Genomic DNA, 16,614 nt, shown 5'->3' with positions numbered 1-16,614 from the left:
TATCTCTTCCCATAACAACTGTCTGGTTCTGAATCATGTAATTAAACTAGGAGCACCGTATATAGAGTTCTCATTGGCTTTTCATCCAGGCACTGATCAGATTCTATGCATCCTTTCCACATCCCCTGGAGACAGCACAGGATGCTGTCACATTGTTGGTAATGGAAAGAGGAAGGGGGAAACACCTCAGAAAACTGGAAAAAGAAGGGGTACACAGTACCAGAGGCTACAAAAAGGAACAAAGCCATACATATCAATAACGGTTAATACAATAATCCAAACACGGTTTGTAAATAAAAAATAACTACAGTGAAAAATCCCAAAACAGAAAGTGTAAACAGTGAAGCAGTCCGAATAGGTTAATCGGTAAGAAACAGAAAACCAGCAACCACAGCCAAAGTACTATATACATGTTTACACATTCCACCCAAAGAATTATGAAACTTGCTGTTTCTGTCAGTCATTATAGAACATATACATATTACATATACAAAAAGCTAAAGGCTTTGAACTCACTGATCGATTTTCCACTAGGCTTACCCTGCTCTCTCTCTCCTCTTCTCTGCGGGGCTTCGATCAGATTTCACATTATCAGTCCCAGGGCTGCAACTCGCTCCACCTCTTCTGCGCAGCAAACAAGATCCTCTTAAAACCAGTTTCTGTTTGCTGCGTGAAAAAGGAGAAGCTAGTTTCAGCCCTGGGGCAGATAGTGTGAAATCCAATGGAAGCCTCACGGAGAAGAGGAGCATGAGAGCAGCATAAGGTTAGTAAGGAATTTAGTCACTGTCTCCACCTGGCCTTAATAACCACTTGGATCTATCTGCTTTTGTATAATTTGGGACATTGTATTTAGTTTGGGTTCTGCCTCATATCAACCTATATCACTGCAATATGTTACTTCTGTATGTTCTGCTGGCCCTTTAACAATGGATACTCAATCCATAAATATGTTTGGTTGATGCAACTGGCTCTTATTTTGGCCTCATTGTCGTCAAATTGCATGTGCAAATTTGAATTTGTGGCTTTTTGGACTGATATGTGAGTTTGTTAACTTTTCCTGGTACATTTTTTCATATATTTATTTCACTTTTTGTATATGTAATCTCACTAACTGATCTATATTTTACTGCATTTGTTAAAGATTTATGTTTTATGCATAGTAATTCCTTCTATAGTTACTAATAGAAAAGTAAATTCTTTTGGTGGAATGTGTAAATTCGTATATAACATTTTGATTATAGTCATTGGTTTTCTTTCTTATGGATTAACAAGGCTGCATACTAGATATAGCAAAGTAGTTCTGAAGAAGAAGATATTGAAACAGGACAATCAGCCAGCAAACCGTCCCTGTTTATACTGGTCATACATTGACTATAGGGATGGGGTACAAACCAGAAAAATGGTGGTTTGTGTTGGTTTGTGGTTAATTTGATTGCATGAACCATGAATTTACACAAACTTTTCCATTTCCCAGACTGGTTTGCAGGGTTGGATAAACAATTAGGCCCAGTAGGCACTGGTTTATGAGCCCCCATGCCTTGAGGGCCCCAGGCTGGCATTTCCCCCCAGTTTTCCTCCTGCTTGCAGCCCTCCCAGTCTGCATGAGCAGCCAGCAACTGAGCTACTCTTTGCCCAGCTTGCCTGGTGTGGCTGCTGCTGGCATCATCACCAAGTTTGCCTCTCTCTGCCTCTCCCCTACAGCTTAGTGAAAGGGGCTTTTAAGAAGGTGCCTGCAGGCTGCAGGGGCCATGGGCAGCAGGGTGGGTGCTCTGACCCTGAGATAATTTGTGAGGGGGCCCATGAGATTTTGACTGCCTAGGGGTCTCCACAGGGTTTAATCCAGCACTGATGGTTTGTGGTTTGTTTGGTTTGGGAGGTGAGAAAACAGAGCCAGTTTGGTGAAGGGGTTAAGTGCGCGGACTCTTATCTGGGAGCACCGGTTTTGATTCCCCACTCCTCCACTTACAGCTGCTGGAATGGCCTTGGGTTAGCCATAGCTATCACAGGAGTTGTCCTTAAAAGGAGTTGTCTTTAAAAGGCAGCTGCTGTGAGAGCCCTCTCAGCCCCACCCACCTTACAGGGTGTCTGTTGTGGGGGGAGAAGATATAGGAGATTGTAAGCTGCTCTGAGTCTCTGATTCAGAGAGAAGAGCAGGGTATAAATCTGCAGTCTTCTTCTTCTCATGAGTTAGGGATGCCAAACTCACAGGCAGTCTTCAGCAGGCTCTCCTCCATCGACCCTCCAAGTTTGGCAAAGATTGGATTTGGGATATCTGAGTTATAGCCGCAACCAAAGCAAGTGTCCCCAGGAAAGTTCAGCTCTAGCTTTAGGTTTGGTTCCTGAAACCACAGCAAGGAACCCAGCCAGGAGAGGTGTTTAAAAAAATCGGCGGGGGGGGGGGGGAAATCCCTCAAAGCTCTCTTAAATCAGCTACAAAGCAAACAATTCTTCTCCTGCTCTCACAACGACTAACTCTTCTCTCTTCGTGCTGCAATGCAAAAGCAGCTGAGTCAGGATGTGGTATATCATCTGCTCCCATAGGGCAGAATGGGAGCTCCATGGTTGGCTCCCAGAGCTGCCAATCATGCTATGGACAACTGCTTTGGGTGTTTCTAGGGCTCACCACAAGTCCATCCCTAGTGTTGCCTAGGAATTGACTGTATTGGCACCAGGCTGTCTGGAGAATGAACTGCTCTAATGAACAACCTGAACCTCCATGGAAGACAGTTTGTTTTGGGGTTCAGGAATGATGCAATCAAATGAACTGTTTCAAAATGAACTACAAACCACCTGTTTTGTGCTTGAACCATGGTTCATGCCCATGATTCCTAACTGACTGTTTTGGACTGTTTATGCTGTCTGACCTCTTATATTGTTTTTACATTGACCTATTCGGACTATTTCACTGTTTAAGTTTCTGTTTGTGATTTTTCACTGTAGTTGATTTTTTAATTACAAACTGACTGTTTTTGGATGAGTGTAGTAACCATTATCAATACAAATGGCTTTGTGCCTTTTTGCAGCCTCTGGTATTGTATACCTCTCCTACATTGTTGATAATAACAGATGGGACTTGATCAGTGCATGAATTAAAGACCTCCTGTCAACTGTAACAGTCTTCAGGAGAACCTAAAGTTATGCATGTTGTGCAGAACCTCAAGCAATCTGGTGCTTTTTGATGTTAGATTTTATGTTAAGATTATTTAATTAATTAATATCCCACTTTTCTCCCCAGTGAGACCCCAATACAATTTCTTCCCTCCTCTGTTTTAGCCTCATAACATCCCTGCAAATTAGGCTGAGAGTGATTTGCTCAAGCTTCATTGAAGCAGCAGGCTTCATTGGCAGAATCAGGATTCAACCTACCCACTATACAATGCTGCTAGTAGCAAGCAGAAATAGCTTCCCTGGGCACATGATGTCTATGTCGTAAGGAGGGTCTGCTCATTGTAATGATGCTTTAGCTGTTCAGTATTACCTACCAGATACTGCCATCCTCATTACCTGTGGGAAAGTTCTTAATCACTGTACGCTCTCTTCTTCCGTCTTTCAGGACCACACATATTTACCAGTGATGAGAAGAAGGCTTCATATGCCAAGACATACCATGAACTGCTCCATATTAAAACCTCTAAAACTTTCTATAACTCTCTCTCCTTATGCAAACATCAACTCTGAACCTTTTCAGATGTCTCTGCAAGAAAGCAAAGAACACTTTTGGCTGAGCCGCCATTCAGAATCTGGTGAATACTCGGTACAAGTCCCTATATCGTCTCTTTCACTTGACTACTTCTAGAGGTTCCTGATGAGAAAAGGAACCAGTAGATATAATGCTTGCTTGGTTTGTTAAAGTTTAACAGACAGGAATAATCGGTGAAGCAGACTCTGCTGTGCTTAACCATTGGTCGTGGTTGGCTAGCCTCAGGCCTCTGAGTACAGTATAAAGTAGCAATGAACTAGTTCTGAAAAAAGAGAAACCTCTTGGCCATCGATAACCAAACGCAATATTGCAGACTATCTTATTTAATTTTTTCAGTTATGAATAAAATGTTCATAGCTCATAATATGTAGATAGTTCTAAGGAGCATCCTTATGAGCTATTTTCAAAATGCAAATTTGTTATAAAATATTATATTTTATGCACATGGAACAGAATCTGAGGAGTTGTCAGTGAGCAAGATCTTGAGACCACTTACTCATAAAGAGTCCCTGTTATGCAGGGCACTTTTTTCTAGAAAAAGCCCAGCAGGAACTCCAGGAAGCTGTGCCACAGTGCAGCCAGCCCCACAAGCCCAGCCAGCGAGCCAGGACCCAGGAAGCTGAGCTGCAGCACAGGCTGGCCCTGCGAGTGTGGTCCCAGGAGGCCACACACTTAAATCAAGTAGGTAATAATGGCCAGTGTAATAATAACAGTTAGTGTATTATCTCAGGGTTCAAAGAGCTCTACATATGTTACCTTGCTGTCATCTCTACCACATCCCTGTAAGAAAGGCCAGTGCTATTTTTGCACGTGCAGATCCTGAAGCTAAGCTAAGCTTTGCATTCAGTTGTCATGTTCAACCAACATTAAGCCAACTCTGGGCACTTCCACACACACGCTAAATGATGTGCTTTCAAGTGCGCTTTACAACTGGATTTTACTGCATGAAATGGCAATATCCGCTTGCAAACAGTCACTTAAATGGATTAAACTGCATTATTTAGCATGTGTGAAAGTGCTGATTGTGTATTACTCCATGCTTTTGCCACACTCCTGCTTCCTCCTTTTTGCTGAGCATGATAAAGAGATCCTGGTTAAAAACAGGATTGCTGGTTATCCATAATGCATGAATGCAGGCACCCTGGTTCACTAGTATTAGTTTCCCATCCCCTACCTCATCAGCTAGGATTTGGGTAGCCCAATCCTGACTTCTGTGGTGGCCAGCCGTGGTGTAACTAAGGTGCTGCTTGTCGACTCCCTAAGGGCTTTGGCACACTCAGATGTAGGGGTGGGGGGAGAGAAGAAGCATAGATCACTGCATGTCAGGCCATCGCCGTGGCAACTTTGCTGGAGTGTGGACTCCCAGTGCACAGGCGAGGTGGATGCAGCAGGAGGGGAGGACCAGCCCAGCCCCCCCAGATTGGCCAGTGCTGGTGCAGGTGCTGTGGCAGATGACAGTCAGGGGTGGGAAGAGGCAGCCCCGGAGAGGTTGATCGCCTTTCCCACCCCACCCCCTGACAAAGAACTAAGCCAATCATGGGCAGATGGTCAAAGGCAAAGGAGAGAAATCCCACCAACACAGGGAGGGGACAGATGTGAGGCTGGGTGTGTGTGCGTGAGAGAGAGAAGCCTGGCTCGCTGCTGAGGTGGAGGCAGGGGGGAGGGAAGGGGAAGTGCGGAGCTGCAGGATTGGCCATTCCTGTGGCTGCGCCCACCCACTGTCAGAGACTCGTGTCAATGGCAAGCAGGCGAGGGGAGTCATGTGTCCTCCCTGTGAGCCATAAACAAACAGGGAAAACATAGTGCAGGAGTCTGCAATCAGGGAAACCAGGAAAAATGTATGTATTGGAACAAGTAGACAGAGTCTCAGCATGCCATCAAGTCCCATAGGGAAGCCCTCCCCGGCATGGACACAGAGTCTCACCCTGACACCCCCCGCTACTTGCGAGAAACTCCTCCCCCAGTGGCAGCAGGACACAGAGTGTGAGGCACTAGCGAAGTGTCCATTTCATTGTTTCCCCCCCGCACTCCCTTCTGATGTGTGCCATGGGACGAGGGAGGAAGAGACCCTCCGGCTCCCCTGTCCAGCCTCTCACGGAGGTGGCTCATAGTTTACCCCCACCCCTCCCCAAGAAGCATGCAAGCCCGCCCTCTAAGACATTCACTCAGAGCTCCCTGGCAGAGTCCCATTCTGCATGCCCTGCCCTACCTAAAGAGTTGTGTGGGCTGGGATGGAAGGCTTTGTGTGTGTGTGTGTGTGTGTGTGTGGGTGCTGTGATTGGGTGCTGCAAAGGAGGCTCGTCCCACCAAGAGCGTGCTGGGATTGCTGTGTCGTTTAGTTGGCTCCCAAAGGGGTTCCAAGGCTGCGCCAGGAGCAGCAGCAAACTTTGTTTTTGGGATCCATGGGTTTCTATGGGATACGCCTGCATTCTCGTTGCCGTAACTTTGCATGTTTTGCGGGGGGCATTCCTGGGCTGGAAGGCGTTAGGGAGCCGACTAACGGTGGCCATGCCCCTGCGGCTGCCCTCATATGCTGGAGAAGTGGCATGCACCCCAGTTCTGCTGCTGACTCGGCGTGGTGCTGCTCCACCAGAAACCATGGGCGGGCGTATGCTGAGATGCCCGGGGAATGGCGCAAGTCCCATTTGCGCTGGTGGGGAGGGAGTTAGAATGGTGCAACTCACATTTCTGCTGGTGTAGCAGTTAGTTTGCTCCCAAAGCACTTTCAGCCCACCCCCTTAGGATTGTGCTGTCAATCACAGCTTAGAATCTGAGTTTAGAATCCTGGTTTGAGAGAGACAGACAGTCTCTGGTTAACCCAGGCACCTGCATTGGTAAGTCGCAGGTGACTGGAGCATGTTTGAAACCCCAATTCTTTCATCATGCTCCATGTGAAAAGAGAGAACAGAGGAGGCAGGAACAAAGCTGAATGTGAATCCTGTCCATAAAAAGGCTCAGCTTAACATGATGTCTAAAGTGCCTTGAGTCTAGTTGTGACTCAACTAGAGGTGATTTGTGAGGTGACTTTATGGAAAAGGTGAGATTTCAGCTAAAGACTATGGTTTAGATGCAAAACTACAATGCAAGTTAAATTATCAGTTGAAGTAAAACATAGTAGACAGATCTCTCCTGCTATCAAGATTCCTAACTGTGATATTATAAAATAATGTGTTAATTTGCTTGCTGATCAGTACACAAATTGCTAACGTACTCCTTTTGTGTTCTTCTGATATCTGCTCTGCAATTGCAGGCACCATTGCTTACCAAATGGAAAGGGAAGTTTTCCGTTCGACTGAATGTAACCAATCAGGCTGCAGTGCTCTGGTATATGGACCGAGTGAGACACTTGCAACAGAGAGTGGGAGCAGAATATGTGGTTTTGGAAGGTGGCGAGGGCAACTTGTTTATGGAGCAAGCCATTCAACCCCCTGTGGAACTCAAAGGGGACAAGTATATCTACATTTTAGCCTTAATAGCGGCTACATTGGGAAATTCATCAATAATAAGTGCTGGTGCAAGGTGAGTCTCAGGAAAAAATCTGATAATGATGTGTCAGGAAGGGTAGCTGTATTAATCTGTAGCAGTAGAAAAGACCAAAAGCCCAGTAGCACCTTTAAGACTACCAAATTTGTGGCAGGGCATTAGCTTCCAAAAGATCATGAGAGCTCATACGCTGCCATAAATCTTGTTAGACTTTAAGGAACTACTGGACTCTTGCTCTTTTCAATTGATAATGATGTGTATTTCTAAGGCTGTCTTGTTATTACTATTTCACCAGGGGTGATCAGTGATACCTGGGCAAAAGTATGGTACGGGACCTTAGAATCACCTCCCCCCACCACACAGGTGGGTGATTAGCGCCAGTGCCCCTCAGCAAAGATCCCAGAGCAGTTGCCTTTTTATCACCCCTGTATTTCGCTACAGTGGGCAAGGCCAGAAAACTGGCCTGGCGAAGAATACGTCCTTTTATTAGAATCTTAATGTGTAGAAACGGGCAACTGAAGGTTTTCATCACATGGAGGTATATCGTGTCATTATGTATTCTCTATGTAGGGAGTTTATTTTGCAACTTTTTATGTTGATAATATTGTTTCTACTTCTTGAACTTTGCCTGTCTGAATCTGATCCTAGGATAATGGTATAGATGTGTTATTATAGGCATGGCTTTTTTAATAGCAGGAACTCCTTTCCATATTAGGCCACACACCCCTGATGTAGCCAATCCTCCTGGAGCTTACAGTAGGCCCTGTAGGTGGCAGGTTCGGGGCGACTTGTGAGTAGGCAGCAGGTGTTGGGCTACTCATGAATAGGCAGCAGGCGTGGGGATAAGATGCTGGCTGCATTGAAGCCAGTAGGGCCGAACATCAGCAATGGGGGGGGGGCAGAAAGGGAGGGAAGGGAAGGGGCAGTGGTGGTGATTGGGGGAGCATGCAGAAAGGGAGGGAAGGGGCGATGGCGGTGATGGGGGGCGGGCAGAAAGGGAGGGAAGGGAAGGAAGGTGCAGAGGCACTGATCAAGGGGGGAGGCAGAAAGGGAAGGAGAGGTGCTGTGGTGGTGGTGGGGAGAGAGGCAGGCAGGCAAACTAGTCATTTGTCATGGCTGTGTAACCCCCACCCCCACCCCACCTGGCCCAGCCCTGCTCTTACTGACACTGCACTCCACAGGGAGGGAGGGCGCCCTTCCTGCTGACCTCCAGCTACGCCCCGCACACCCACCCATCTTGGCCTCAGCGCCCTTCCAACCTCTCTCCTTGGCCCAGCCAGACCCTGTGCTTCCCCCAGATGGTGCAGCAAGTGGCAGGAGGCCATACAAGCACCCCGAGGGCCTCGATCCTGTATGGATCTTGGCCCTGGCACCATGCCAACATCTCCTCAGCCCAGCCAGGCCCTGCGCTCCCCCCAGACAGCGCAGCAAGCAGCAGCAGGTCACACAAGCACCCCGAGGGCCTCGATCCACCATGGAGCATTACTGAAATTTGGTGGGATGACATTCAAAATTGGAATAATAGGATTGACGGGTATGACTTGTTTAAAAGGAATAGATAAAATAGGGAAGGGGGAGGATTACATTATAAGTCAAGGATATACAGACTTTTGAAAAAATACATGAATCTGAGTATGGAAGGTCAGTTGAGAATCTCTGGGTAAAAATAAAAGGGGTAAGAAATAATAATGCTATTATGATGCGGGTCTGCTACAGACCACCACACCAGGCAGAGGACTTGGATGAGACATTCCTCCTTGACCAGATTACAGAGTTCTCAAAGAGATGACACACAGTAGTCATGGCCCATGGGCAATTTAAATTACCTGAATACCTGTTGGAATTCGTCCTCTGCTAAAAATGAAAGGTTTTATAAATTCCTGGCTTGTCTTGCTGACAACTTCATCTTCTAGAAGTCTTCTATCTTGGATTTTATCATCATCAACAGGGAAGAACTTGCTGATGAGGTGAAAGTAGTAGGCATCCCAAGTAGTAGTGACCATGTAATTTTTGAATTTAAGATCCTTGGGTAAGGGAAAAGCTGTTTATAGTCACATATAGGTTGAGCTTTAGAAAAGCTAATGTTAACAAACATAAAAATTATGCTGGGTAGAATCCAATGGTCTGAAATACTTCCTGAGAAGGGAGTTCAAGAGGAGTGGGAGTTTCAAAAGCAAGATATTGAAAGTTCAATCACAAACAATTCCAAAAGGGAAAGCAGGAGTAACCTAAAGAAGCCAGGGTGACTCCATAACCAGGTTTCTAAAGGTCAGAGAATTTAAAAAGACTCATTTAGGAAATGAATGGAAATGGAAGGAGGGCTATATAAACAAGGATGAATACAAACAGTGCTTGTAGGCGAAGTGTTAGAAAAGCTAAAGGAAGTGGTAGGCCCATTATGGGGAGAGGAAAGTGAAGTTTTGGCAAGTGATAAAGAGAGGACAGAACAGCTCAATTCCTGATGACGGAAGGGTGTTGCAGCCTAGGATAGGCATAGGGATGGTAAATAAACACCTAATTTCCTTAAATGAAATTAAGTTTTCAGGGCCAGATGTATTGTACCTGAGGGTACAAAAGAAACTTGCTGGAGTAATTTAAGAGCCTCTGCCCATTCTTTTTGAGAATTCTTAGAGAACAGGTGAGGTGCCAGAAGACTGGAGGCAGGCAAAAATTGATCTATCTTCAAGAAGAGGGAAAAGGAGGATCCAGGTAACTACTGACACATCAGCTTGATGTCTATTCCTGGTAAGGTTTTAGGTTACAAATAATCAAACAATCAGTCCTTGAGCATTTAGAAAGGATGTCTGTAATTACTAAGAGCCAGCATAGATTCCTCAAGAACATGTCATATCATGTCAGACTAACCTTATCTCCTTTTTTGAAAGTTACTACTTTGTTGGATCAGGGGAATGCTGCAGACATAGTTAATCTTGATTTCAGTAAGGCTTCTGATAAAGCTCCATATGATGTTCTTGTTGACAAGTTGATATACTGTGGTTTGGATCCTATTGCTGTTAGATGGATCTGTAACTGTTTGACAAACTGCACCCAAAGAGTGCTTGTAAATGGTTCCTCATCCTCTTGGAGAGGAGTGACAAGTGGAGTGCCTCAGGGATCTGTCCTGGGACCTGTGTTGTTCAACATCTTTATTAATGACTTGGATCTGAGTTGTTCATTAAATTTGCAGGGGGGTTGCTCATTAAATTTTCAGATGATATTAAATTGGGAGGGGTAGCAAATGCAGCAGAAGACAGAATCAAGATATAGGATGAACCTGACAGACTGAAAAACTGGGCTAAAACTAACAAAATAAAATTTCAACCGAGATAAATGTAAAGTTCTGCATCTAGGTAGAAAAAATAAAATGCATAATTATATGATGAGGGAGACTATTGGCATCAGTACTTACAAAAAGGATCTAGGATTTAGTAGACCATATGCTGAACATGAGTCAGCAGTCTGATGCAGCAGCTAAAAAGGCAAATACGATTTTGAGCTGCATTAAGAGAAATATAGTTTCCATGCAAAGTGATGGTTTTACTCTGCCCATTAGACCGCACAGAGTATTGTGTTCAGTTGTGGGCACTGCAGTCTAAGAAGGATGTTGAGAGGCTGGAACGTGTCCAGAGGAGGGCAAGGAAGATAGTCAGAGGTCTGGAGACCAACTTCTATGAGGAAAAGTTGAAGGAGCTGGGTATATTTAACCTGGAGAGATGACTAAGAGGTGATATGATAGCCATCTTCAAGTACTTGAGGGTCTGTCATATGGAAGATGGAGCAGTTATTTTCTGTTGCCCCAGAAAGTTGGCCCAAACCCACGTTTTGAAATGAAATGAAAAGAATTTTCAGCTAAGCCCAGGGCCAGATCTACCTATTTTTTTTAGTAGGGCAAAACTAAAAAATGGTGCCCCACTCAAAAAATGGTGTGGGTGGTGTGTCCATTGCCTCAGCCAAGGTGCCCCCCGCCCCTAAGCGGGCAAAGCACACACACCCAGTCTTCCCCTCCATAGGTGCCTGCCCCTTTTCTCCTTCCTGGGTCTGTGCATAGACTCAGGAAGGAGCAGGGGGGGCAGCATGGTGGCATTTGTTCTGTCCTCGGAGCTTGAGAAGGCAAGCTCCAAGGATGGAGCAAATGCTGTTGTGCCCACCCTCCCAGTTTTCTCTTTCTGGGTCTGTGCACAGACTTGGGAAGGAGAAAGGGGTGGGGAGCGGCGTGGCATTTGCTCTATCCTCAAAGCTTGCCTTACCTTGGAAGGCAGGCTCCGAGGATGGAGCAAACATACCACCCCTGCCCCACTTTTCTTCTTGCATGGACCTGGGAAGGAGAAAGGGGCAAGGACAGTCCTGCTGCCCCCCACCCTCTGGGGGTGCCCAGTGCCCCCTTGGACAGTGTCTGGGCAGGTGTCCCCTCTGCCCCTCCCCAGATCTGGCCCTGGCTAAACCTTATGAAGAACTTCCTGACAAAGCAGTTCTTTAGTGGATCAGGCTTTCTTGGAAGGCTGTGGGCTCTCCTTCTTTGAAGGTTTTTTGAGCAGAAGCTAGATGGCCATTTGATAGCAATGCTGAGTCTGTGAATTTAGGCTGATCATGAGAGAGAGAGAGAGCAGGAGGGGATGAGCTAGTACTTGACTCTCATGGCCTTTTCTCAAGTTATTCCACTGGCTCAAAGTAATGCTAAAGGCCATTTTGAGGTCAGAAAGGAATCCTCCAGGTCAGATTGGCTAGGCTTTACCTTCCTATGAGCATAGATTTTAATTTAATTTTCCGGTTTATATCTCGCCCTACCCCACAAGTGAGCTCAGGGCAGCTTACAACAATAAAAACAACGTATTAAGATTGAAAACCACATATCAATATTAGATCAGGGAGTCACTGAGGGAATGGGGGGCAGGTGGGTGGGAGGTAGTCATGAATTTCCTGTATTGTGCAGAGGGGTTGAACTGGATTATCCCTGAGGTCCCTTCCAGTTCTATATTTCTATGATACTCCAATTTTGTGCTTTTGCTATAATCCTTTTATTTGAGGACAAAGTTTGAATCCAGTGGCACTTTAAAGACCAACAAAGTTGAGGGGAGGGATGGTGGCTCAGTGGTAGAGCATCTGCTTGGGAAGCAGAAGGTCCCAGGTTCAATCCCTGGCATCTCCAAAAAAGGGTCCAGGCAAATAAGTGTGAAAAACCTCATCTTGAGACCCTGGAGAGCCGCTGCCAGTCTGAGAAGACAATACTGACTTTGATGGACCGAGGGTCTGATTCAGTATAAGGCAGCTTCATATGTTCATATGTTCATAAAGTTTAATTTAATTTAGGGTGATTCTAATATGATTTTTAATATGACTTGTCTTGCATATTCTTTCTTTTTGTCTGGAAAGGTGAGATACGAGTATTTTAATAAAACATCAATAAACAAAGAGCAGGAGTCTATGTTTTTACCAAATGGCTGATCAGTATAGCTGAGGCAATGGACTCATACTGTACAGGTGCAGAGCTGCTGACTGACCAGCTGTGTCTCACATGGTCCATTGAGAACAGTGTCCTCTACAGGACATGGCTGGCCAGTCAGCAGCTGTACAGCCGTGCAGTGCTGAGCTGCATCCTTACCTGCCATCTCCTGCCTGCCTCAGATGCCCTCCTCGCCATGAGGCAGCTATTCCACCGGGTACAGAGGATCAATAAAAGTTCTCATAGAATATGTTGTATGAGGGGCTTTTTAGAATGTGAGAGCTTTTAAAAATTTGAAGCTGCAGTGCCTATAACCCTTAACAATCATTTTTTTAAAACCAGAGGCATGTTAAGAACAGAGAACCCTAGCAAAATATCAATTTTTACAAAATATATAGATGCACAAGAGTATCCCTTATTAAGGTGCGCAGTCAGGCGGAATCAGCTGATCCACATCACCCCCATCTGGTGCCAAATCACAGTCTGCATTGAAATATGTGGATTTCTCTGTGTATTCTGAGGAAATCAGTCAAACTGAACAAAACTGAACGGCTGCAGGCTAATGAAATAGGTTGGAGAAGTTATTTGACATTGTTCTGACCCATCGTGTCAGTTTTTGAGATGCTAATTTTGACTGTGTCACCTGTTCTGATCCAGAAGGCTCATTTACACAAACTATCACCGGCACAGTTCTTGTATGGCTTCAGGGTTTCAGGCATGCTGAATCAGCACACCTGAAATACACAAAGCTCCCCCCTCCCCCCATCCATGCTGTTTTGAGTGAAATTGTACTAAAAAAATCCCAGTTTAGCCAGTACAATTAATGGTGTGCTCAGGCCTTTAGATCAGGGGTGTCAAACATGCAGCCTGAGGGCCAAATCAGGCCCTGAGAGGGCTCCTATCAGGACCCCGAGCAATTGGCTGTCATCTGCTCCCTTTTCCTTCTCTCTTGCTTCCTTCTGCATCACAATTTGCTTTGCCAAGCTTGCTCAAATGCACAGGAGCTACAGAGCAAAACCTCTATTTTATCCATTGGCTGAGGCTCTTCCCTTGAGGAGGAAGGGGAGGAGGAAGAGCTTGCTTTGCCAGGCTCTCTCAATTCCACAGCAGAACTACTGAGCCAAATCTCTCTTCCTTCTATTGGCTGAGGCTCCTCCCCCTCCTTGTCCTCTGGGAAAGGAAGGAAAGAGCCAAAGCTTCCTTTGCCCACTTCCCTGGATTCCATGGAAGAGATACAAAGAAAGCACCTTTAAGACCAACAAGTGCGAATGCTTTAAGCAGGTTTTATTTTAAGGGCTTTTTTGAAAAAAAAAATGTTTTTAAATTGTGTTTGTCTATGTCCTTTATAAAGTTTATACCTCTGCTGCGCGGGCTGATATGGCTCGGCCCAACAAGGTCTCGTTTATGTCAGATCTGGCCCTCATGACAAATGAGTTTGACACCCCTGCTTTAGATTATATCTGAACAGTTTTTAGGTACCCTAACAAGAAAAGAATCAAAATCAAACAAATTAAAATATTTTATTGCATTTGTCTCTCATCTGTTATTCAAAGTCCGTAGGGCAGCCTGCAAAGTGTCATCCTGTTTTCCAAACAAACAACCACCACCACCCCCGCCAACATATGGCAAAATGGGCCCATGAAAGCTTATGTCACATGATGTGTTGCAATAAGGTAGCTCAGCAGCCTTACTGGAATTTGTACCCATTTTATCTTTACAATTAACCTGTCAGTAAGCTAGACAGAGACAGAGAGACACACTGTCACCTAGTACATTGTGCATGGATCTGAGTCTTCATGTTCCATGACCAGTAGTCTGTCTACAGCAGCACTTTTATTCTTAATTAAATTATTTTGGCAAAGAATTTTGGATATCTGTTTCTTGCAAGCCTGCCTGCACCTGGTAGTTCAGTCTGAGAGGGTTTCCCTTCCATCTGTTCAGCTGGTGGCAGACCCACTGCGGGCTGTGTAGCCCCCTGTTGTCATAGGGGGACACCCAGAAAAGACACCCTCATTTTTCAGAAATGTGGCCCATCCTTTGAGTTACATGCACCAGCACTATAGCAAGAGCTGGGCCAGAAGCAATATGGACATGCCCTTACAAGTGGCAAGGTTACTTAGCATTTGAATGTGTGTCTAGTTTTGCTGTTCTTTTTGTTATTGTTGTTGCTTTTAGATCTAGCCACCTACCACTCTTTGTCCAAATGAACCCACTCCAGTCTGACTGGAGCTACGCTGGTTTAAAAGGGATTATTCCATCTGTGCTTCACTACAGTCTTCATGGTTACAACTTTTTCATTCCAGATGCAGTAGGTAAATACTATTTTATGGCCTCTTCCTTTCACAGATCAGAATCTGTTTTATAAAGTTTGCACCTCTTCTGTTGCTGCAGAAAGAAGGATGTACACAATTTGCTTGCCTGTTCAAAAACATCCTTAACTACATCAAGCACAAGTTTAGAAACATCAGCATTTGAAGTTCTATTCAATAACATATTAAGTTTATTTAACATTCAGTTAACAGGGATTAATCAACACATTTTAAAAATAAAGCCATCATCGCTGCCAAAAATTAGATTTTAAAAGCTTTTAAAATGCAAATAGATACCCAACAATCTATTTTATTAGGGAAAAAAAGATATTTGAGCTGCAATTAATTTGCCTCTTAGGTGGTTCAATCTACCCCAGTCTGTAAGATAAGACTGTTTTGCTGCATTAAACTACTGATTATGGCCTTAATACAAACAACAGGTCCTGACAGCTTTAGATTGCTTCCCCAGCTGCAACAACAGGTTTATTGTACTAGTGCAGAATTTAGTTTATGGCAAGGAATTTAGCATCCTACCCCACCATTAAAAAAAGAAATCAATCTTTTGTCCTTCATGACTGTGGAGAAAGTTTGAATATTATTGGCAGTTATGGGAGCCTGAACATCTTCAGAGATACTAAAATTGTGCTCAGCAGTACTATTTGCAAAATAATTAGTTGAGGGGCAACAATGAAAGTTCTTAGAAGTGATTCAACCTTCGGGAACTTGGTTAGTTGATCAGAACATTCTCTTTGGCCGTTTTCCCACTTACCTTACCCCGGAGCGACGTCCCTCTTCACCGCGCTGCGTCTGCGTGGATTTCGCACAAACTGCTGCGCAGCACCAGGAAGAGCCGCGTAGTCCTGGGGCTTTTGCGTCGCAAATGTAAACCGCCAAAAAGCAGTTTACATTTGCGACGCAAAAGCCCTGGGACTACGCGGCTCTTCCTGGTGCTGCGCAGCAGTTTGTGCGAAATCCGCGCAGACGCAGCGCGGTGAAGAGGGACGTCGCTCCGGGGTAAGGTAAGTGGGAACACGGCCTTTGCGTACAAACAGAACTTGACCAAATATTTTAAAAAATATACACTCTGTCCTTTTAAGCTGTTGTTTGCACACCCTTTACATTCTGATTTCTGGCATATAGTTGCTTCTAGGGACAGTCAAATCTCCCTGGATAGTGGGGGAATAAGAGGAAAACTTAATTTTTAAAAATGTAATTGATGATCACTTAATTGTAACTGTACCAAAAGAGTGAAACACTCTTACATATGTATTATTTTGAAACTGATACAGTGAACAACATGCAGTAGGTTAAAAGTTCTCCAGTTCTGTCACAACTGGAAGCCCTGATTTAAAAACCTAAGAAGAGTCCTGCTGGATCAGACCAGTGGTCCGTCTAGTCAAGCATCCTCTTTCACAAAGAGGGACAACAACATGGTATAGAGGCTAAGGTCTCCCCCTGATGTTATATCCTATACAGGGCCGGCGCGTGGGAGTTGGCAAACTAGGTGATTGCCTAGGGTTCCAGCTCCCAGCAGGGACGGGCACCCCTCCCCACTCTTGCTGTCCCGGAGCTCCCCCAATCCCTCAGAGCCGAGGAAGAGTGGTGCTTCCCTTCCCCGGCATCCTCTGAGGGCATTGGGGAAGCAAAGCGCCGAGTGCCCAGAGCAATGACATCATCTCTGG

General features: G+C 45.1%; 1 protein-coding gene across 2 annotated transcripts in view; it reads left to right on the top strand.

Annotated features, from left to right (window-relative positions):
* The window catches only part of LOC132590039 (SITS-binding protein-like), a 61,388-nt gene that overhangs the window by 32,207 nt on the left and 12,567 nt on the right, over window positions 1–16,614 (top strand). For both annotated transcript variants that reach the window (XM_060262874.1, XM_060262873.1), the window contains exons 5-7: window positions 3,554–3,754; window positions 6,951–7,219; window positions 14,799–14,935. In XM_060262874.1, coding sequence (XP_060118857.1) covers window positions 3,554–3,754; window positions 6,951–7,219; window positions 14,799–14,935 — 607 coding nt within the window. The remainder of the gene's footprint in view (window positions 1–3,553; window positions 3,755–6,950; window positions 7,220–14,798; window positions 14,936–16,614) is intronic.

This window comes from Heteronotia binoei, chromosome 21, assembly GCF_032191835.1.
Source record: "Heteronotia binoei isolate CCM8104 ecotype False Entrance Well chromosome 21, APGP_CSIRO_Hbin_v1, whole genome shotgun sequence".
Lineage (NCBI taxonomy): Eukaryota > Metazoa > Chordata > Lepidosauria > Squamata > Gekkonidae > Heteronotia > Heteronotia binoei.
Note: the sequence above shows the minus strand (reverse complement) of the source record. Positions and strands in the feature narration are given on the sequence as shown.